This window comes from Ursus arctos, unplaced genomic scaffold, assembly GCF_023065955.2.
Source record: "Ursus arctos isolate Adak ecotype North America unplaced genomic scaffold, UrsArc2.0 scaffold_27, whole genome shotgun sequence".
Classification (NCBI taxonomy): Eukaryota; Metazoa; Chordata; class Mammalia; order Carnivora; family Ursidae; genus Ursus; species Ursus arctos.
This window is the reverse complement of record NW_026622952.1, coordinates 14,839,771-14,863,267: the sequence shown is the minus strand read 5'-3', so window position 1 is coordinate 14,863,267 and position 23,497 is coordinate 14,839,771. Positions and strand designations below refer to the sequence as shown.

Here is a 23,497-nt window from a genome sequence, read left to right as displayed (position 1 = left end):
ACTTAAACAAGGAAGATATGGTCTGTTGGTGTTTGGGACACATTCACATATCCTCAGGCAGAGTGCCATTTTGGAGAACGCGTGAGGCTGTCCAGGCGCTCTTGAAAAAAACAAACAAGGAAAGGCATACCAGGCAAGAAGGGAGAGTAAGACAGAAGAGGAATCTTGAGTGAGAAAAAGAAGTTTCGCCTATACCGCACTACCCCTCCGTGGGGTAGGATTTCAGACCCAGGAAACACAGTTGCTGTCAAAGTTCTGGGCAATTTCTACTCCCTCAAAACCCCCGAAAGCCCGCCCCCCATGGAAGCATGGGTTCACGCCCCTCCTTGGGACTTGGGATTGCCACTACACCCCCCGAGTTTGTAGACAGGGATGGTTGCCAGCCACGGGGCGACTAGATGTCACAGAGAAGTCCCCGGGAACACCAAGCTCGTGGTGGCGGCAGGTAGCCCTGAGGAGACAGCTGGCCTTTCTTATCAGGGGAAACTCTTGTTCTACAGACGGAGAGGCTGTCCCAGCGAACAGGCCACCTCACCGAGTGACCAGAATCAAGCTGGAAATAGAATCTCCTCTTGTCCTAAACATTCCTACCTATTTGCAACCTGAAAATGTGTATGGCAATTTTCATACTGAGGAAAATGTTGGTTGCTCTCCGCAGAAGATTTCGTTGATTCTGGAAAGTCTCCACAATGGGGCATTTGGATACCCCAGTGCCCGATGATTTTTGGATCAGAAATTTTAGACTTTTCATGAATGGTAGAAATTTCTTTATTGACATAGTCTCTGAATGAGCCAAGGCCTTCAAAGGCAATACTAGCAGAATTTAAAGGCCCTCTTTGGGCGGACTGTCTTCTTCCCCCTGCCAGGAGCTTACTTCTACAGAACTGGGAAATTGGGCAGCCCGACAGGAGCACAGGGAAAGTGGCATGGGAGTAACGAAGGACAGTTCAGGACACCAAATGCTAAGAGTAACTTCAAGGACCTGCAGACAGACATCTCTGTGGGTTGTGGAAACATGAAAGGAACTTAATGACATGACTCGTGTCCAGCCTGCATTTTCCCAACACCTCCTTGCCCGTCCTTTCTTCCGGAGAATTTTAACATAGCCATTTCATGAAGAACTAAATCCAATTCACCTGCAAACAAGCAGCAGCTGCTCTCGTCGAAGTCACGCCCGGTATTTGGAAACCCCTGCCCACCTGTTTCCCATTTTGTCCCATGGATCCCAGGAGGCCACTGGGAATCTAACTATAAAGTCTGATTTGACAGATATCAGGCAGGGCATGAAATGGGGCCTGCACTTTCTTTTTTAAAATCCCCTTATTTTCCTGAATTAGTGTTTATTTCACAGGTTAACACCTACAGGCCTTCCTTGGACTTACAATCACAGAGAACATGCGAAGTTTAGACCCATCTTCGTCCTGTTTTGTGACAGTAAAGCAAAAGGTAAGAAAGGGGGAAAACTGGATGATACAGACTGCAGATCGAGAGGTCAGGACACGGCGGGGGCGGGGGGGTGGGTCACTTCTGTAAGTAAAGGTGCCATCTTTCCAACACCATCAACATTCCCTGATGACTCGTCACTCGTCACTCGTGGAAGGCTCTTGCTAATATCAAATCACATGCACGTTGGCCATTCCTAACAAAAATGTTCATGCATACTTATGATCTGATCGAGGCAACGTTGAAAAACAAGAGGAAAATCATGAGGAGAAAGGCGTGGTCAACACAACTGTTTAAAATCGCATCCGAGTCACACGGCTCTCCTCCACCTGTGCCTCCTAGACACCCTACAACAGGACTATTTCCCTAGGGTGACTAGTCACCTCCGAGTACGGCAGGCATCCTTCACTGCAGAAGTATTTCAGACAAACTGCTGAGTGTGCCGTTTAAGCTGGTCATTTTGTGCCATAACACGTCTGTTCTTGAGCTGGTAAGACACAACCGATCGCTAGCTCCCCAATCAGTGAAAAACCCAAGTCAGGAACGGTTGCACCTTTTTCAGCTACGGTTTGATTTTCAACTAGATGACCTGCTGTGTCGCTCCCCCAGACAGTGAGAGGTGGAGTCCTCTTATAAGATGATGGATTGACCCTGATAGTGAGCCAGAACCCATTTTCTATGCTATCCCCCACACTGCTGCTCTTTGTCAAGGAAAAGAAACCCAAATAAAGCAAATGGTAGCTCTTTTTCGTGAGAGCAAGCTGTCTTCTGATTAAGAATATAGTTTTTTAAAAAATCACAATATTACTTTCTTCCTAATATTTACCGTTACTTAATGCAGTTTCCTGCTGTAATTAATAGTAGCATGCTGTTGGGTCTACTATTATCTCGGAGCCCAGGGAAGCAAACCTTTGGCTGGCAGAGTAGACACGACTCATTTCATATACTGAAAGCAAAAGAAAACTTCGTACAAAAGAAAAGAGTATTTGGGTGGATGTGCCATTACAAGACGTACTGATCGGGCACTAATAGAAGCAAACAGAGGGACAGTTGCAAGTCTTGCAAATCATACAACCCGTCGACATCATAACGCAATGCACGAGAAGCCAGCGAAAACTGAATATATGGGAGGTTTTGCTGAAATACTGTGGGAAAGCAATCACAGTAACTGTACAAAACTTGCTCTCAACAGAACAGAACAGAAAGGCACCATTGATATCTTTCTCGTTTTGAAATACTGTAAAAAATTGCTACATATGGCACATAACACATTTTTACATACATATATTTAATTTATAAAAGTTTTTTTTCCTGTTTTCTATTTGCAGAACTGCTAAAATAAAATAAATTGTTTAATTTAAGGTGGAATACTTTATTATATAAAATAAAGTTTTACAGGTGAATCTATGTGTTTATTCAGGTTTTATACAGCGATAGGGTCTTGGTTAGCGATTACACTAGAGAGCCTGGCCTGCAATTCTTCCTGCGTAGAGAAGCGGCCTGCTGGGTTAGTCCTGCTGTCCGCCAGGCGGAAGGCAGGTGCGGCCTCAAGACTGGCTGCCAGGGGGTTCTGAATGCCCAGGAAGGGTGTATCTTCCCCTACCCTCTCATCTTCTGTTTCACTCTCTGAGTTAGTGCCCTCAGCGCTTGCATGGCTGTCCATTTCCAACCTGTTGGCAATGTGGCCATTGGGCTTGGTTCTTTTGGCCCGCCGGCTACTGGTGAGTTTCTTAACAGGCTCCTGAACTGGCTCGTACTCCTGGGTCGTTTCATACTCCTCGTCCTCCACTATCCTCAAGGGGCTAGGGGGCAGGCTGTTGCTCTCATGTGCGGGGTTATGGTGGTAGGAGTTGAACTGCTGAGAGTGATGGTCATACTTCTCCCGCAGCCTTGGTGGTGTCACAAGGAGCAGCGGTCTCTCTTCTTCCACGAAGGGGCTGACTGCCATGATGGGCATGGACGCCGTCGTGCTGGACGCAGGTGGAGACATTTCCGAAGGGGGCGATTTGGGGGAGCTTGGCGTGTGGAAATCTACAGGTGACATACGAGCCGGGGTGGTCATTGCTGACACATACCTGTGTGAGCACAGAATACCCCGCGTGAGTGTGGTGGCAGAAGAGGCACAGAGCAGGGAGGGGTAAGGGGACAGAAGTCACGATATTATAGAATCAGAAAACAAAGAATTTCTAGGCGTTGGATACTTCCGGATTTTTAACACTAAGGACATTCGGCACCCTTGGAGTCTAAAATTATGTAGCCAAGAGTTTCCTCGCGGGAGTACATGCAAAGATCAGCTAAATGGCCTAACTCATCCAAGCTTTGGGGATTTTCAATCTCATCGTGATTTTAAGTAAAAGCATGTGAGTCAGGACAAGAGGGCACTGGGTCCTGGAAACCTTTCAGTTCACAAGGACCCGGTGCAGGGATTTGGAAGGGAAAGAAGTATTACTTAAATACTATACCTTCCTAAAGGCCAAGGGGTCTTAGAGAATGAAGCCCAAATGGGGAATGGAGGAAGATCTAAGATGAGCTGCTGAGAGCTGGGTCTGCATGCACTTGCATCTGTGTGCCTTGCTTCTCCTTAGCTCAGCTATAAGGTTATGTCTTATGAAAAAAAAAGAGCATAGTAACTTAGATTTATTCCCGGTAACAGTGTAACACATTCGTGTGCTTTCAGTTTTTCCATGAAACGCTCCTTCTTCACATTCAATTTGCACCTCTCCATCCCAGTGACCAAGACATTCAGAACTAAGCCTGAGCGAACCTCATGTGGGCTCCCTAGCTGTGTCCAAGCTCCAGTCTACCTGTCTTCAAAAACCCACGGCTGCATCGATCTTTGGCTTATCTTTCATGACTACTCAGGGCTGGCTGCGCCGTGATACCTTATGTCATGTTATATCCAGTAGTGCTCCGTCAATCTCACTGGCCAGTGAGTGCTTTTTGTTTTCTAAATCGTACCAAGCTTTCTCCCTCAGAACAAGAAGGCCTGACTTAGCGCTGAGGAAGATCTGGCTTATTCAGAGTCACATTTCTCAACTTTGATAAAAACGTTGCCAGTGCACATAGCACCAGAGGACTCTTTTCTTCGCATTGGCGTTCACAGAGTCGAATTTGACATGACCTGTGATGACACAGGACACCCTTCTCTGAACTCTAGCTAACAGGAACAGGAAACCTATTAACGGTCCTGCTCTGCAGCCATGATTCAGAGTCATATGGATGTGAGGTCTAGCTGTGTCTAAAACGGGAAGGTGTTTAGAGATGGAAATACTTGGGGCTCGAGGCTTCGACTTTTGTTCTGGGGATACTTAAATTAAGCTCTCTGAGAAATGCTAATCCAGATTCAGCCAACACGTAAAGGTGATTCATCTTTTCTCTCCATGCTCTTGAGACTCAGGTATGTCTCGCGGTCCTAGATAATATCCACGGTGCGCGTGGCAGCCCACCGCAGCAGGGAAATGTCAGCCTTTGGAGAGAAGTATCGCATGGAGCGATGAAGAAACAATTCATCCCTAGCCTCTTCTCAGGTCCCAAAAAAGACCGGACTAAGACAGAGTTTCTTAATACATAAAGATGCAATTATATGAATTTAAGACTGAGGTTTTAAACCAGTTTGGGACCATGCCTACACATTTTCACCAATGAATGACAGAGCAACCTCGCATCCCATACAGCTCTGAAATACCATCCTGGGGTAAAGACAGACCCTTGAAGAAGTGGTCAGCAAGCAAGCTCTATAGGACCTGCTGGCCCACGACTGGTCATCCTTTGTTACAAGGACGTCCCAGCCAGTGCATGAGTGGAAAGAGTCTTACCAGCATTATCTCCACCCATGTAACTAGGTATGGATTTGACATTACATAACCCCTTTTGGCAGGTGGTCGAAGATTACACTGAGATGGTGATACAGTAAACAAACAGACGACACCCCTCTGGGTTTGAAAACAAACAAGTAACAGCTTACTGACAATGCCACAAATGCTGGTTGGGTATAACTGTCTCCCAATTCCAGTGAAAATGAATAAAGAGGATCCACGAATTCAGTATTCCTATGAAGCATCTCTTACTTTACTTTCCTCTGTTCTTGATTTTACCTCGTCTGTAACCTCCCCCCCACCAATCCAATATTCCCAGAAGAAAGCCAAAACATTCTGGAATAAAGCAATATCTGCTTTGAAAACCACTTGTGAAGAGTGCGTCTGGAGCATACAGGAGATTTATTTATTTGTCCCTTCTTCGAATTTTGTAGAAGGGACACTATATGGTGGAAGGCAAGCAGCTGTCCCCCATGAGAGTCAGCAAGGACACAGCCCTCGATCTGATTTAACTGAGGCTGGAAGGTAAGAAGGCGTTAGCACAAGGGACCATGAGACTAGCTCGACCGGAGTTTGGATAACTCGGCAAATTCGAATTACAGAAGGGTCCTTATCGACCCCTGGTGCCACCTGTCTAAAGTTACAACTGAGGAAACAGAGATGCCGAGTGGGGCTGAGCCTCAGGTCAGAGCTGGGACCTCCGGGTTGGCTGCCCCTTCCACATCCAATCACTCCCGCTCCCTAACAGTCTGTCGCCTGTCAGCCGCTGGGACCATGCGAGCGGCTCAGCAGAAAGGAGTTCAGTCGAAACAAAGAGGACTTCACAACTAGGGAACGGAACAGGCAGCTGCCGCCCGTTAGTCTCATTAGGGTGGCTTTCCTTGGGTGAGTCCCAGCTGCTCATGGGGACTCTCCTACTGGGGCGCCTTCTCCTCTGCACTGGCTTTGCCCTTCGGTTTTACCTTTCACTATGAGGAGAGTCTCGGTAGGAGTCAGGGGTTTCTCTGGCATGCCTGAGGAAGCTGTTACACTCGCGAGGGCCTCCCAAGCCATTAAGTCGTCCTCTTGGGCCCCCGGTTGGGCTGCTGTGCCTACTGTTTTCTACCGATGACATCATGATTACAGAGTGACTTTCCGAAATGATGCTTTCAGTGTGCCCATTGCTCCAGCTGGAGGGGAAACGGGAGAGGCAAAGAGAGAGACGTATGCATCTTTTTAATGATACGCAAAAATGGAAATGAAAGGAAGTGATCTGGTAACTATTTCAACTTATTGGTGTATCAGCAGTTGACGATAACATTACTCGTCTCAGAATAGAATTATTATTACTTGCTATAGAGAGGATCTTGATTTTGTTTGGCTTCGTAAGGATACAGTTTATGCCTTTGTTCACCCATTCAACACATATGTATCAAATGGCAGTACATACTAAGTGTTCTTTTTTTCCCCATCATTTATTTATTTATTTATTTATTTATTTATTTATTTGACAGAGAGACAGCCAGCGAGAGAGGGAGCACAAGCAGGGGGAGTGGGAGAGGAAGAAGCAGGATCCAAGTGGAGGAGCCTGACGTGGGGCTCGATCCTAGAATGCCAGGATCATGCCCTGAGCCGAAGGCAGACGCTTAACAACTGCGCCACCAGGCGCCCCCGTACTAAGTGTTCTTACAATCCCTCTGTTCTCCACTGGCTTGGGTCAAGGTGACATTTGGCCTGTGAGCTACATTTGGCAGTCTGGTGTTGCCCTTGGTCGCATGCACTCACACGTGGATCCCCGAGGCATCTGAGAACTTAGAGTTCAGCTATTGAGCAAGTTCTCATGTTCATTTCCAAGGGCAACCCAATCACTGGAAGGAGTCAACTTCTAAATATTATATAGCATCTAGGACAGACTTTTTCCACTGTAGCAACTCAGTGAGTAGTCAGGCATGAGTAAAGATCATCTCTAAAACGGGGAACAACAATCTTGTGAGTGGGGATTAGTTTCACTTTCAGTAATGAAAAAACGGACGCTCAAATTTCAACAGCGATTAAATGGCAGAGCCAGTTGATGTCCAAAGCCTGTGTTTGTCCCAAATCATACATGTTGCTATATGTCCTTGCCTCCTAAGTGTCTCCTATTCCTTTCTTAGGCAGTGAGAGCAAAAGCCAATGTCTGGAAATTCTCTTGGAGTAGTGTCATGCAATTGTTTTCATTCTCGTACCTGTGGCTAGGAGTCTGGGTGACAGTAGTGGAGTGATGAGCTGTTGAGGTATAGTGACTGGTGGAAAACGATGTCTCCGCTTCTCTCTCAACAATATGCTCACTAGAGATGACATTTTTAGATACGTATTGCTGGATAAACAAAGAGACACAACTTGAAGATTCATATTAATCAAAACAGTAACATCATCATCATCGCGCACAAAATCTATTCTTGTACATATACTTCATAATACATTCCGTGTCTCCAACGGTCAGATGGCAAATCCTATCCTGGCTATATGGCCTTTAAAGTCAGTAAATGAAATTAACGAATGAAATTAACGAATTATCCTTTGGACGTAGTGTAGCCTATGGTGTAGCTTCTGCAGTCTTCACTGCATATTATCAGAAACGGACCTAGCTCTTCTATCTTATTTCCAACTCATAATGTGAGTGGAACTCAAGACAAATCTCTGCCCCATATTCATTTTTGTCATAGTTGTAAATGAAGAAGATTAACAGACAATTGAATGAAACAAAAGCATAGAGATGCTTAGTCTTATTTCAGATTTCAAGTCAGGAGAGGAATTTCTTTTTTATAATCTCTGTATTTTGGATGCACTTTTCTTTTTCAGTTTCCAAGGGCCCGTGTTGCCCTAAGGACAGCACCGAAATTTTCAACTTGTTGTCAGTGGTAAGAGTAACAAGGCCACTGAGAGGTTTGAAGGACTTACAGAAGATTGTCAAGGTCACACATCTTGACAAAGCACACAATATACAGAGGGCCTATATAGAGTGCAAGGAGCTTCTACTTATTTTCATCACCAAATCGCATTTGCTATTCTTGCCTTCGATCAAGGAAAAGAGGCACATTTCGAAGTTGTGTTTGAAATGCTGTTAGTTTTACACCAAGTTGAACTGAGTAATGGAAAACGGCATGGACAGGAATACTCTCAGATGAAATGGGCACTTTATAAGCAATGGGCTGTGGGCTGTCAAAGAACCTGATGTATTTATGGAAACCCCCCAAATATACAACTTGAATTATGCTTGAAACTCTAGTTGGTTCTCTTGGTGGAAAGGCTATTCCATGTGGCTCTTTCTGGGACGTGCACTTAGTCTGCTTTTAGGAAAAGATGGTGATGCCATGATTCGTGAGCTCTTTCTAGTCTGTGTACCATCTCACTCTTGGTCCTTGAAAGGCAACGGAAGCTTGGTGAATCTAATCTAAATAATATATAACAGTTATTGACCACACACTGAATGTCACCGGGCTAAGTGTTTTATGTGGATTGTCTTGTTTAAGGCTCATAGAACTTTTTGCAGTAGGTATTATTTTTAGGCCTGTTGTCATAATGAAGAAATAGGGTTTAGACAGATTAAATAAAGCCCAAAGTAACACAGCCTGAGACATAATTGGAATGCAAGCAGCCATTCTGCTTCCTATATATTATAACAGACATAGTGACAGATTGTAGGTGTGTCTGTATGGAGTGAATGCATTTATCAACTGTGTAGAACATTCTAATGAACACTGGTAGGGGGAGGGAAGCAACAAAATAAATTGATATATCAGCACCTCACTCTGTCTCTTGGCTACAAGACTTGCTGGTGGGCAAGTAACCACCAGCTCTGAACTTGGGTCTAGGCTCTATTTGCTCCACACAAAACACACATTTTCCTATAAGATAGAAAAAAATGCTACCGCAGTGCAAACTTCAGGCTTTGCCTATGAAAAGCCAAACACCCGAGGGAAATGCAGAAAACAGAAAAAATTATGATGGAATAGGAAGAGCGATACTCCAGAAGCCAGGAAAGCTGAGTCCAGCTCTGGCCCTTATCTGTAAAAAGGGGAGGCTTGAAAGAGCACATCTAAGGACTCTTCAGAATGTAATATTCTGTGACCTAGTTATATTTAAAAGCTGAGTGCTTGGCAAATTTTAAACAGAATATTTGAGTGATTGAAGATACATTTAATCTGGAGGGTTTGACATCATGTATAAAGAGTCAGGGAGTAAGAAAGCATTATGTTCTCCCTGTTTTGCAACTGAGAAGGGAGTTTGGTAAGTCATTTGGCCCTTGAGTGCCCTAACTTCTTCCTTTGTACAACAGAATCAGTAAATCATCAGGTCCTGAGAGAAGCCTCAAATAAAAATCACTCTAGAGCCCTTAGCTCAGTTCTCAGTAGTAATCAGTTAGAGACTGGAGGAGTCTTCATTTCCAAATCATAAAAAAAAAAAAAAAAAAAAAAAAAAAAAAAAAAAAAAATCCTTCTGATTCTTGTATCATTAATTTTATTATTTTTTCTATGTGTTTTTCTTTTCTTTCTTCCAGTTAGGCCCTCCCTGCAGAACAAACCCAATATTATTATTCCAACCCCCTTAATGAACACTTTATGAGAGGAAATGTGCTGGTCTTACAGTAACCAAATCCACTTTAAAAAATGTTCCCATTATTTTGTCCTGGCAAAACCCTGGATTCCCGGAAGCCGTGGTGATTAATGGCAGTAGCTAAGAGCCTAAGAGCTTTAGAAAATAAACGTCAAGGTGCCTGAACAGAGGAGAGATGCTGAGCTTTTCCACTGGCCAGATTCAACATACATTCACCAGCTGGACGTTCTCGGGGGGCGGGTTGGGGTGGTGAGGCCCGTTGGCTATGTTCACCATGTTGTTACGTTCGGACCGCAAACTTTGCCGAAGCCGGTCGTGAAGCTTTTTCCGTTGTTTCCTGGATATGAAAAAGGGAGCATTTATTTTTTTCTATCATTTACATTTCTTGGTACAGTCAACTCTTGATTCTACCAACACGTAAGTCAGGTGGGAGGCTGGTGGAGGGCGTGGCACTCCATCTCGGACTCTGCCTACGGACAGAAATGGAATCACACAATCTTAGTGAATACATTTAAGGAGCCGGGGGGCATTCTTACAGAAATCTAACTGGATTGCTGAGAGATAAGAAACAAAAGAGAAGACAAGATAAATCAAGTTGATATTTGGCCCAAATCCCAACTTTCGCAATCAATCCATCTTTGCCTGAGTCTTACAGATGGTCGTGTATCTTAGGTACCAATTTGCGCTGTGCAATGGATAAGGCTGATTTCATTCATAATTCCGCCCGTGTGTCTCTTAAGAAGATACGGTTAAGTTTGAATCAGTACCCCCTACATGGTGGGTGTGCCTGTATGGCACGGAACATGAGTGCAGTTAGGTACATATTTTGCCCGTAGATTTAGCACAATTATAACATGATCTTACTCTTAGTGACACTTTTTTTTTTTTTTTTTTTGTAGAACTAGTAACGGCTATTGAAATACTGAGATTGAATCTAATTAAGACTCTTAAGGCAGATTCCAGTAAGGCTGATCTCCATCACTTACTCAATTCTGGCAACCCATGAAATCTGGGGGTATTAAGAAAATGCCATCCATGCCCTTAATTTTATGGTCTAAAAGCATATTGTCTTTGTTCCTCAATGCAACATGCAGGTCATGATAATATCCCCACGACTAGTTTTGGCAAGAGAGTTTATGTGATGAAGCAAAAAAAGAAACAAAACTGTGAACGTTATTTCCTACTTGAAGCAGAAGTTCTATGTAAGAGAGAAAAGTGAGGGGAATTCAGGTCACATGGTAATTGTGTTTGTTAATATGGACCCAGCTCAAAGGACCAGACATAGTGACCGCAAATCTGCTTTAATGTTTTCTCTTCTTCTTTCAAAGTGAGATTTTCTTGATTTTCCTCCCATGAGATTCCTTTTGTACATCCCACACTTTGAGAGCATTTGAACTGGGATGCTCATTCGATGGAATGGGAAAATAATCACGATAATGTTTTAAAAAAACTCCATTCCCAACATCACCGAGTGTTTCCTTTATCTCCTAAGTCTGAGTACAAAGTGGGACGCGACCTCAGCGGTAACATGACAGGTGCCCCTTGGGCGCCTACCACTGTCCTCTCAGGGTCACCCACGCGCACCGGTGTGTGCCCCACAAGCCCGTCCCTCCAACCCTTTTCCGGGTCGCGGGCCATGGTCAACAACCAGAAGTCTTCTGAACACTTACACGCAAATAGGCAAAGCTTTCTCGTTACGTGATTAGAAAAAGTCCTTGAAATAGATGACTCAGAAGGAAAAATGAGAAGAAATGTCCCCCTGCCTCCCCGCTCCCCCTTTCATGACTAGGCTGTTGAAAATGCTTTCGGCAGAGCCCTGGGCTGGCTAAGCCGTCTTCTCTGCGCTAAGGAGAGAGAGGCACGGAGGAGGAAGGTTTACTTGGTTTTGCAGTAGGCCACCACACACATGATGCCGACCACGAGCAGGGCGATGCAGATGCCGGTGATGGTCAGCACTCTCTTCTGGTAGAGCTCCTCCGCTTCTGGAAAGGGACGAGAGCAGATGTCACCAAAGCCCCCTGACACTTGCCAGGACTTAACAACTGAATAGTTGGCATGCGGTATGGCATTGTCCATGTTCACAAGAAAGTAAATACGTGACATTTCATTACTTTTGCAGACATACTTAAGGGACAGCATACTCTGCATTACACTTGGAGCATAAACAGCAAAGCCAGCTGGGGCCATTTCCAATTAAAAAATTATACTATTAAATTACTTTACTTATAAGCTACAGATGTATATGTATTAAACTGGCAAATCATAAACATTAATTATAAAATAATTATTTAGTTAAAACTGTAATTTTTAATTAAAAAAAGTCTCTTGCAAAGGCAACAGGAATCAATACCAATAAAAGGAGCTGGGATTGGAACCACTGGGGCCGTCCTCGCCCACCTCTCTCCCCACCTTCTCCCTCCCCAACCCCTTTTTATTTCCCAGCTATTTTATATTCCGGTGGTCTTTACAAGGAGCCATTTCTAACTTAAAAAAATAAACTCAAAGACATTTGCAAACATGAGCTTGACTTGTAGTTAGCAACAAAACCAAGGCAGGGTCCCTACAATTTAACAGTAAAATGTGAACATAAGCAACACAGTAGGGGTAGCAGGGCACTGTATCAGAGAAAATCCAATATGGTGGGTAAGATAGTCTGGGGCCAAGATGAAGATTTGTCCTTTGAAGGACAATTATTATCACCGACTGTACTTGGAAACCTAATTGATCTGTGTAAAGAAACCATTAGCACACGAGATATGTGACTTGGGCTAGACCAGCTTGGCAAATTAGCTCAAGGAGGTCACAAAAGGAAGGATGATGCTTAGACCTTCGGGTTAATGCTACCGCTGTACCTTAAACGCAACCAGTCTTATTCATGGAAGTCTTCCTATTTGCAAATCAGTTTTTGGGAGGGATCACTTGATTATACTTTGGCAGGTCAGTTTCTTCTCGAGATTGGCAGATTTAAGGGCGAACTTGGTCCCTTAGGAGCTGAGCTTCCAACCAGTCTAATTACATTTATTGGAAGACATTCACAAGTTCACCGAAAAAGAGAGCTCAGACCAGCGCATCATAAGCATTGTAAGCTGAGCTTGCCAAACCGATGAATAAGCTGGTCAGAAAACTGGGGGCTGTAATACAAATGAAGGTCTCTTATCTGGACATCAACATGGGGCCTTAGGGAACATTTCCAATTTTCTTTACTGAGAGAGGGCGAGCCGCAGGAAGTTTTCTTGACATGAAAAAGTGCATTTTAATTTCTGTGATACAGTAGACCTTATCATTAAACAAAACATTTCCTACAAGCCAAGCCCATGGTAATCGAATTCCAGTTAACAGGTCAGGAACATTGTCAAATCAAATTAATATAGCACTGATCATTAACGGGGGGAGAAGGAGAAGAGAAGTCAGTGGGTAAAAGACTAGAATGCCGCAGAAATTATACCAAAACAAACCAAAAGGGTCGGAAGTGGGAGGGAAAAAACAAACCAAGAGGACAGACGGACTGACAGAATGACGGAGAGAGGGAGGAAGTCAGGTAGGAGGGAAAACAAGATTAAAAGTGAAGGAGCCATCTGAAGTCTCTGGCACAGCATGCCTGATACTAAGGGAGGAAAAATAAATAAAAGAAAAGCAGAGGGAGGCAATGCTGGGAGGGAGGAGAGGGTGGGTACAAAGTCGGAAGGGTGATCCCATACAGCATAACTCCTACCCTACGCTGGCGGTCACGTGGAAGCCACAATTAGGAAGCCAAGCAGCTGGTGCATTGCAGTGAAACGATGACCCAGGAGACATGGAGTGGGGTCACATTTGTGTGCCGCGAAAGTCAGATGAGGATGTGGAATGTGAGTGCTTCTATGTTAATTGCTGTGTCTGCTGCCTCCCCTCCCCCACAGCCCCAGGACAGGGAATTCCATTTTACCAGGCGGTAATCTGCAAGCGGGGTGCCCCAGGAGCCTCCTCCTGGACCTGGTACGGGAATCGGTTTTTAGCGATACGTCTAAGAAGGCCAGGCGGCGCGCCACTGGTCCTTCCTCGTGGGGCCCCGGACGCCGCGCTCCTCTGGGTGTGGCTGGTTGGTTTAGATGCAGCCGCGTACAAGTGTCATTGCCAAGAGACATGAAGCCCCTGCTTTACCGCTCCCTCTCTCGCTCACTCTCATGGCATCTTAACATGCTATCTTCAGAAAAAGCTGCGAAGTTACTTCTGACAACTAGGAAAATGGGATGTATCTAAGGACTGAAGGGGGAAAGGGCATCCTGGGTACGCCCAGGGATTCCGTTGACACGTTTTTTGGGTGGGTGGTTGCTAATTGGTAAGAGAATAGATTGAGCTCAGTTTGTCAGCAAACGTGGCATGCTGACTCACCGTTCTGCCCACGTTATGTGGCAAGACACGCATTTTTCCAGTGAAATTGGTCATGGAAATAAAGAGGCAAGCTCAGTAAGGGGCAAAGGGTAGAGCAAAAGTGCTATGATGAACCAATGAAAGACAAGGCCCATAGAATACAGACGTAGGATTAAGATTCTGTATTCACAACAGCATTTACTGAATACCTTAAATCTTTCTCATCTTAGTTTCTATTTCATTTTCCAATGATTTACCAGATCAGGGAACCCCGCCCCCCCATTATGAAAGTGTTAAAAGAGAAATACTTGATGAACAATCATATAAACAATGGGTTCTTTTCACCCCCTTTTGCCCTTATTTTATTTCTCTAGTGTGACAGGGTCAATAAGGCAAGAGCAAATTAGAGGCAGTGCTGAAAAAAAAGAATCTGTCAGTCCAGTTGGCGGATCTGCTTTAATGAATGGAAATGCTTCCGAGTCTTTACTCTATGGTTTGGCTGGATGCATTGAAGTCAATCAGATCAAGCATGTTTTCCAGTCTGATCTGGCCAGGCGGCTGAGAGACAGAAGCCTTGTCTTTCTCAATGTTAATTGACCTTTAAGGTCTGATTTTCCTTAAGGACGGAACTTTCTGGCTCAGTACATCGGCTGTCCTGAGACTGTGGGTCTCTGGACCATTTGCCTTTAAGAGGTATGCAGATACCAGCACAATGTATCTTTACTGACCCTTCAGATCCTACTGAGGGAGAGTCCTATATCGGAACTATCCATTGCCCTGCCTCATTGTCTGGGAATAGAATTATTAAATTCTAGTTAGACCCTAAAGTGATAAAATGGGACAAAGATGCTATTAAGGAAAAGGAGGAGGTGATGGTAGTTTTTTTCCTCCCTGCAGGAAAGGCCGGTAAGCCTTTTCAGTAGTGGGACAATTTTTATCAGGAGGGAGATAACCTGAATAGATCCCTCTCGTCATGTAGATAAGTCACCACCCGAGGGGCGTTGGTGGGAATTCTCATGCTTCTCACTCTTGGGAGATGTTCTATGATACGCAAAGGGTCACTCACCTCATCAAATGAATAGTTTCTCTTCAAAGTTTTCTGAAGGGGAGTGGGCAATTGACTGAGTTTCTCTCCTTGTCACAGACAGAACTTGCAACAGCCTTATTTTCCATGGATTATGGAAAATAGATTAGGTATAGACTGGGATGTTATCCTCCAAAAGAGAGTAGCAACCATACTACAGGGCATCCTCACTGCATGATGTCACTGACACCAGCTGGATGGAGATCACCTATTCTGTTAATCAGGACATTGCTTTGTTGACCCACAGCCTCATTCCAGGGCTCCAGGCTGTGTTCAGGAAGCCCGGACACTTGCACCGTGGAGCCTCTGGGATGACAGAATGGCTTCCCTCTCCTCCCAAGACTGGCCCTGGCTCCCAATTATTTAGGACAAAGGCCTTCAAAGGGAGTATGCCCCAAATTCACATGCTCATAAGAGATGTTATTTTATATTTACAGTGTGAACATTTCTATTTGATTACTTGTCTGGATAATCTAAGTGACGCAAGGTTAATTCCATTAGTGCTAGAATTTCCACCTAAAATAGCGCTGGGCTTCTTTCTTTCTGTTTTCTATTTCCTTGCTCCTAAGATAATGAAGTTGACTAGAGGAGCACGTGAATATGCCCAGAAAATCAGTCTGCCCATACTATATTGTGTTGCCGTGTGAGGGCTTTCCGTGTTACTATTTCAAGTGGGTTATTTTTTACATTGTATGTCACATTCTCATCAGCCTAAGATGTGGTGTGTTTTCAAGCTGATGCATTTAGAGCTTCTTTTGTTCCCTCAGGCCCGGTTTGGTTCCTCCCATAGCCTTATGCACCTCTCTCAACTCCCCCCCCCACTCTGAAATAACAGCGTGGTCAGATCCAATCAGAGGGTCAAGGAACGTGGGGTAGATGTGACTTTGCAGCAGGTGAGATGATTTTTAAACTCTAAGTGAAGTGTGGGAATCTAGAAACTGCTGCCCCCTGTGACATTTCGGTAAACTAATCATAGATTGGAAGCAGAGAAATCATTGTTATAGCTGTATGATCCCTTCTGAAGGAAAAGGAAATTAGTTAGGAACTGGAAGGTAAGAGTAGGAAGGGAAAAGATTTCAGCTCATAGGTTCTAAATTCTGCAGGCTAAAAGGAATGATGATTGGTCCATACCCATAAATTCAATCCCAAGATGCTCTGCCAATGCAGAAAGTTGACAAAAAAAGAAAGAAAGGGAAAAAAGTTTCAGAAAAGAGCAATACAGTGCACTCCAAAACACATTACACATGACTATGAACGGCTCTCCGTGCGTGCACATTGAACAGGACAAATGGCGGGTGGTGAAGGAAGCAGTGCTCAGGTACGCCTCCCGGAGTCTGCACAGGGAACTTCTCTTTTTTAAGAGGTGTGCAAATCCCGGCACACCCTGTCTCTATTAACCCTTAAAAGACCTTACTGAGGGAGAAGTTGTACTGCTGAACTATCCTCTGTCCTACTTCATCATCTGGGAACAGAAATACCGTATTTATAACCAAAAAAGGCATTCGGTATTATTTCATTCCTCTCCTGAAAAGGCAGAAGCAAAGTCCCAGGGAGGTGATTTTGTTTTTTACCCAAAGGCACACAGTGGCAGGGCCAGGAGTAGAAGCCAAGAGTATAGCAATTAGGTCCGAAATTTTTCTTGCATTGGGTTTACATTTTTTTGTAGTCCGTGGATAGCCATGCTCTCACATTTCTTGTTGTTTGGTTACTTTTTTAAAACAAACACCTCTCTCCTTTTCTGCTCCTAACCTTCCACTTTCTCCACCACTTACATAACGTTTCATTCATAGAAAGCAACAAACGCTTCTGCCCGAAAAGCCAGAGAGGGAATTGGAGCCCCGAGCCTGCTTCGAGTTTTTTCAAGTAACTCCTGTGTGGTATTGGACAACTTTCAATGCCTCGATTTTCCAAATAGTTAAAAAAAAAAAAAAAAAAAAAAAAGGACGGGGGCTGCGGGAAGGATCCAATTCTTGAGGTCCTTCGTTAATTTCAATGTATGACTCCCTCAAATAACAGCCAATTCGATGGGCACTCCACAGGGCTGAGCTCCGCCACCCAGATGACAGCACAGGGCTGCCCGGGGTGGGGGGGAAGGGGCCCAAAAGTAGCGCGAGCTCACAGCCCATCATGCTGGCAGATGTGTCCCTGGAGGTTCTGGGATGACAGGACTAGCAGAACCTGCACAGGCTTCAGTGAAGAAATGGGGAACATGGGCCAATTACAAATAAAACCCCGAAACCTCCAGAAATGACACCTTCCGTTCTCAAAGCAAAAAACTGTGAATCGAATTTCATCGGGTGGGACCCTTTAGGATCCCTTACTTGCCCGTGTGTGGTAGAGAGGCATGTGGGAAGGAAGGGCAGAATGAAAACAGAGATTCAGGGGTCTACAGTTCTTCCTTCGATCACTGACTGGAGAGATACCAGGGCGGTCCAAAAATAGGACATGACACCTCTTGAGTTTGCAAACATGTGGTTGAGGGGTAGTTCTCTTACAAAAACATCAGTCTGGGCATGGGCAAAGCACCTCAAGTAGAGAGCAGAAAATCAGATGGTAAGTGTGCTGGCTTGCCCCGGTTCTAGGTCCTGCCTCTGCCATTGACCTGCTCAGTGACTTTGGCCTAGTTAATTGCTCACTGACAAAATGCTTAGGATCCTAACACATGTGTCACGGGGAGACTCTGTGGAATAAAGGAGCCATGAAATAGGGCGGCCAACAGCAGTAGGGTTTATGTGCTCGGAGAACAGACCTATCTGGAGAGCTACGCTGGGCCGCTTAATTGCATGGAGGTTTACTTTTAACTAGATCATGGCCAGGAAAACTCTGAAAGCTCCTGGGGTATACCCAAGAATTTAGACTTTAAAGTCTTTCCACCTCTTAAGGAAATGAAGCTTCCAGATTAAAAAAGAAATCAAAGAGTACATCGAGTAACAATAATAACGAGAGGCACGATGTATAAGACAGTTCAGTCTGCCCTGGGTCAAGGGTATTCAGGCAAATAACCTAAATTTTTCACAAATTAAAAGCCAGGGGGATTTAGGATTAAATCAGTTGCACAACGTTCACAGCAAAATCACAATTTACTCAAATCCAAATGAACTTTACTTGTTTCTGTGCAACACTCAATTTGACAAGATGCCCTCCCCCCTGCCCCCACCATTTGCTCCCTTTATATAAACTTTGGAACATCGAGTACAAGAATTCGTTCTCCAAGGAAGTGACAATAAACTTCCTTACACATTTCCTTGAAGATGTCACTCCGTTTTCTCCCTAGAACCCCTTCCATCTTACGCTTTTTCCCTCCTACCGGTCAGTAATAGTTTAAGGGTTAAAATCAAGAGATATCTACAGAAACTCTTTCCAGAGAATCATCACTCCACGCCTACATGAACACTGCTAATGATCTCTATTAGTTGCGTAGAAAGCTTGGTTAAGTCTTCAATAAAATTAGTAGCATGCCCATGCATACATATTACTGCATTTACAGTTTTATAGGTAAGTCTGTGAGCCTAACTATAATTTCATTTCATGGGAAGTCATTCATATCAGGCAGCTCCAATTTCAAATAATTCAAAGGGAAATTGGTACTTAAAATTGGAATCTCTTCTGGCCATAAGCCCTAACAAGGAAACAAGCAGAGGAAACATGCATCAGTCATTGTCAACCTGAAGCAAACACTGCTCTAATTTATTTTTACTATTGGTGGCTACATTTCTTTCATTGTGAGTCCAGAAAAGCAGAAGACACAAATAATTTTCATTTTATGAAAAGGTTATTACTTTCTATCCGTTCTATTTAATCGAATGTTGGCGTAGGCTCGTTATGTATCATACGCTTCCTATTGAATTGTCTAGCCACCACATTTTTCAAATTAAATTAATAATTCAAAACCACAAAGGTTACAGTAAACAATTTAGTTTCCTTTTCTACATGTGATTTCCTGCTGTGCAGTAAGCAATATAAAAAACTAATTTAAATCTTAGAGCCTTCAGAAACGATTAAATATTGACTCACTAATCCTTTGCTTTAGGATTTTATAATTATTTGAAAAAAACTGATTAACCTGTAGGTTAATTTAAATTTTCAATCGCATCAGAGAAAAGAACAATAAGACAACTTTCTTTTACCAAAATGTATCTGTACATGCATTTCGTGGTTTCTGTTAAAACTTGAAGACATTCGGGATTTTACTCTTTAATATCTCGGGCCTCCTTATGCAACTATCAAAGACATGTAGAGTCTCGACTCGCTGCAGCCCTGAGACTTCTCAAGGAGGTCTGTCCATGCCAGTGCTAAATGGGACCGATTTAGAGTCTGATTTTTCATTTTTGACTTACCTTTACAAATGTAGGTACTTTTTTTTAGTCACATATACAAATCCGTATTGCCACTGAGCCTTTTGAAATGTAATAGGAGACTTTCTCTTCGCTCCCAAGTTTCCGTGTGCACATGAGCGCGCTCACCGACACACTGTACACAATAAAGTCCCACTAACACTCAGCTGGGCTTCATGACAATTTGTCATGGATTGTGCCTTTATTCTACAGTCAGCAAGATACACATGTTGGATAAAGAAATGAATAGCTTCAGTGGTTTTTAAAGCATTTAGAAATCAACACAAGTCAGTTATGCCCTAGGAACCTCTGATTCAAGACTATGTTTAAAGATATCTATTGGATTTACTCATTCCAAAAATACGCTTAAAAATTCTAAAACTGTAGTCTTTAAGAGTATGCTATAATTGGGGTATTCGATAACTACTTCCTATTATTTATTAGTTTCCATATGACATACTGGAGCTGTGAGTGCTTTTTTTTTTCACCAGTAAGTCTATAAATCAGTTATGAATTGTCTGTATACCCCCCCACACACAAACATACCCCACAATGATAAACACAGTCCTTTAAAGTAGGAATTCTGTGTCAAGATAGGTCAAATTTGAAGCTGACTAACCTTGACAACATTTTCCTAGGAAGCATTCCAAATACGCTTTATTTCAAGGCAAATGGCCACCTTCAAGAAAGCCATGTAAAATATAAATTTGTTCTTTCCTTTCATACTTTAAATCCGTTTTTATAAATCAATAAATGCCCGCAGGATACTCTGACCAGAAAAACTGCATCAAATCCTAATAATTTATGTGTTAATAAGCATTTAAAAAATTGAACATTCTTTTAGAATGCCACTCTTCAATTGAAAATGTAATTTGGTAAGTTGAAAAAATGTTTCTCTCTGAACCTGGGGAATAGCTTTTCTTTTAAAATTTATGCATGTGTTTCCGATATTATGAACACAAGCAATGAAGTTTTTAATCATTACCACTGTGGCGACATTTTTTATTCCTCATGCACACGACATTGCTACTCGAACATCAAGTTCTTAAAGCAGCACAATCTATCTTCCTGCCTTCTCTATAGGGATTTGCAGAAATGAACATTGAGAACTTAAGACCCAGAGTTAGAAAATTAACTCTGGGCAAGACAACTTTGGAAAGCAGTTTCTGAATGGCAGCTCTCGCGTTGCCAGATCTGAGGCAGCATCGACGCCCGGCCATTACAGCTCCTGTTATAAATGTGCTTTCTATCAATCTCTGTTACATCAGGGTAAACAGGAGCGCTGCCTTTCTGGATGTCTTCCAAGAGTGCGATCGAAAGCTTACTGAAGGATTTATTTAAGGAATCACACTCTGATTAAATACATAGTGGCTATTTTGAAATGATATCTTAGGAAAAAGAAAATGGTCTAAAATAGAAGTTGAAAACATCTTCTCTGGTTACTACTGTCAGATCTAACTGCATCATTATTTGGGGAAATAGCTTCATTTTTTTTTTTTAAATGCTTTTCTCTAGATAGTGTCCTAACATTGCTTCCAGGGCACAATGAAACTCTACATAACACGAAAAATTCAAGTACAATACAAACGTTCAGAATGTTCACAAAATTCTAAAATATAATGCTATCGTATTTATACAGGCACGTGATTTGGTAAATCTGTGGTATCTGAACACAACTGATTTCTAAAAGGAATGGCTTTACTATATTGAGTAAAATTCTACTACTTCTCGTCTATTTTTACTTTGCATCTTACCCACCTTTAAAAAGATTATAGCTATGGGAGAAAAATTCTGTCCACTAAATGTGTATTATTCAAAGGCTTGTGGATAAAGGGAAGACTGTGTTTGAAAACTTAGCAAATGCCAATTTATTAATTTTTCCCAACAGAAAGTAGCCTATGACATAACCTTCAATATGCTGCCTATGGAAATACACGAAAAGCACCTCCTCTTCAAATAAACAATCGACTATTATGGGTTCACGTGATCTCCCCATAATGCACAGAAATCAATTTTTCCATGAAATTTATTCTTCCATGTGTGTTAACAGGAGGAACAGAATCTTATTCTTTGCATCCATGCAAGTAAAGGTAAATCTGATCCTATTAGGGCCCCTGATGACCGGCTCATATCATTGTTTCTTGGGTTACATGAATTTACATCGATAAGCTATGTGAAATATTTTTCAGGCTGAGCAACTGACAATCCAAATCAGGGGTTAATAAATCCGGCCCACCGCCTGCTTTTGTAAATAAAGTTTCATTTTATTTTATTTTTTTTAAATTATGTTCAGTTTGCCACTGTATAGTACATCATTCGTTTTTGATACAGTGTTCAATGATTCATCAGTTGCATTAAGTTTTCATATCCACCTTAAATATAATGCTCTGAAAGCTCCAGAAAAGCGACTGCCCAGTTCACAACAGCAGGACAAATTACATAATTTAGTTATCCATGCAAATTATATACATGTGAACTGGGTCGCTTAGGAATGATGTTCAAAACTTCACGAAGCCATAGAGATCCATCAAAATTTCCCAGTTCTGCACTTAAAAGTATCTATCTAGAGGTAAGCTACTGTATTTCAAAGTAAATAATAAATATTTTTTAAAAAACCTGTTTGCCCCTAAAATTATCATTGAAACTAGCATAAAGGAATGCTAATATAAATAAATGCTTGTTTAAACTAGTCCTGAATCACCTGTTCCTAAGCAACATGGAGAAGCTGGGATATCTCACTTGCTGTGAAATGTCTGTTTGTAATTTTCCTACTCCGTGCCTTTTTTAATACCTACATGCAAACTGTTAATGAAGAGAAACATCTGAACTCTTTTTAGGATGTTTATTTGTTATCAATAACACACTCGGAGCCAAAATTAACTTACCATCATTTCAAGTGCATATGGATTACAACTTAGCAACGTCCCTTTCAGGAGGATGCTGCCGTCTTTTATAAAGAAGATGCACTGCTTAGCGGAATGATTTTATTTTATCAATAAAAGTGAGACTTTGAAATGCCTTTATTATAATTGCACTGTGTGAGAGATATTGACTACCATTTTGTATCACATTATTCAGTATCAATTTCAGAAGTACCCGGAGCCTCACGCACCTATCAGTCTCTCAGAGCCCACTAGTCACGAACAGAGGAAGTAATACAATCGCTCTGGTTAATGTTCTCATGCGACAGGCAGAGGCAGTCAATGTTAGACCTGGTAAAACACATCTAGCGCTAGGTGAGATCTGAGGGGAGATGCAGCGACAAGAAAGCGGCACCAACTGAGCATGCTCCTAGTCAGGCAGAGACAGAAAGGGAGTGGACGTACTGTAGAAGCTGGCCATTACGTAGTTTTGGCAGCGATCACCAGTAAACTCATTTGGGCACCTGAGAGAAGAAACAAAAAACAATGGTAGAAAAAACAGAGAAAAAGAGAAGAGGTGAATACACGCTAGAAAGAAGCTCCTTCAGTGTCATTTGACTGAACTTGGTGAGTTCACCGTCGGGAACTGAGTCTTTGTCCTAACCACGGTTTCCAGACTCCGGCATTCCCCACCCCCACCGGCTCAAAATTTGGCCGAAAATGTGGTCCTAGGGTCTGCGTGATGGAAAGATGGCAGCATCTTAAGGGACGGCTTTCTTTCAAAGGGACTCACCTACACTGAACTCGGGGGTTTTCTTCGAGTCCGTTTTCCAGTTGAGAGCTTTGGTCAAAGGTATTTGGAAGGAAATGGGTTTTTTGGGGGTTGGCCTGCCTGCCACGGTTGCCAGGCTCACCGGCCATCCTGGAGGGTCATTCTCATTGACCTCGATGATCTTTGGGGCCCAAGCTGGGAGATAGTGTGACCTGTCACTCCCACTGAATGCGTTTGCACCCCGAGTGCTTAAACCATTGTTAGGA

The 23,497-nt window shown here is 43.0% G+C and overlaps 1 protein-coding gene across 6 annotated transcripts in view; it reads right to left on the bottom strand.

Annotated features, from left to right (window-relative positions):
- Positions 1 to 1,552: 1,552 nt before the first annotated feature.
- Positions 1,553 to 23,497, bottom strand: part of NRG1 (neuregulin 1) — a 1,048,028-nt gene continuing 1,026,083 nt past the window's right edge. For 3 of the 6 annotated variants that reach the window (XM_044387474.2, XM_057303499.1, XM_044387475.2), the window contains 7 exons: positions 22,925 to 22,983; positions 16,396 to 16,419; positions 11,713 to 11,815; positions 10,044 to 10,170; positions 7,463 to 7,593; positions 6,221 to 6,427; positions 1,553 to 3,518 (listed from right to left, as the gene is read on the bottom strand). In XM_044387474.2, the coding sequence (XP_044243409.1) occupies positions 2,867 to 3,518; positions 6,221 to 6,427; positions 7,463 to 7,593; positions 10,044 to 10,170; positions 11,713 to 11,815; positions 16,396 to 16,419; positions 22,925 to 22,983 (1,303 nt within the window). In that variant the 3' untranslated portion in view covers positions 1,553 to 2,866. Of the gene's footprint in view, positions 3,519 to 6,220; positions 6,428 to 7,462; positions 7,594 to 10,043; positions 10,171 to 11,712; positions 11,816 to 16,395; positions 16,420 to 22,181; positions 22,984 to 23,497 lie in introns of those variants that run through there. The other 3 variants (XM_057303500.1, XM_057303501.1, XM_057303498.1) reach the window with 2 other exon arrangements.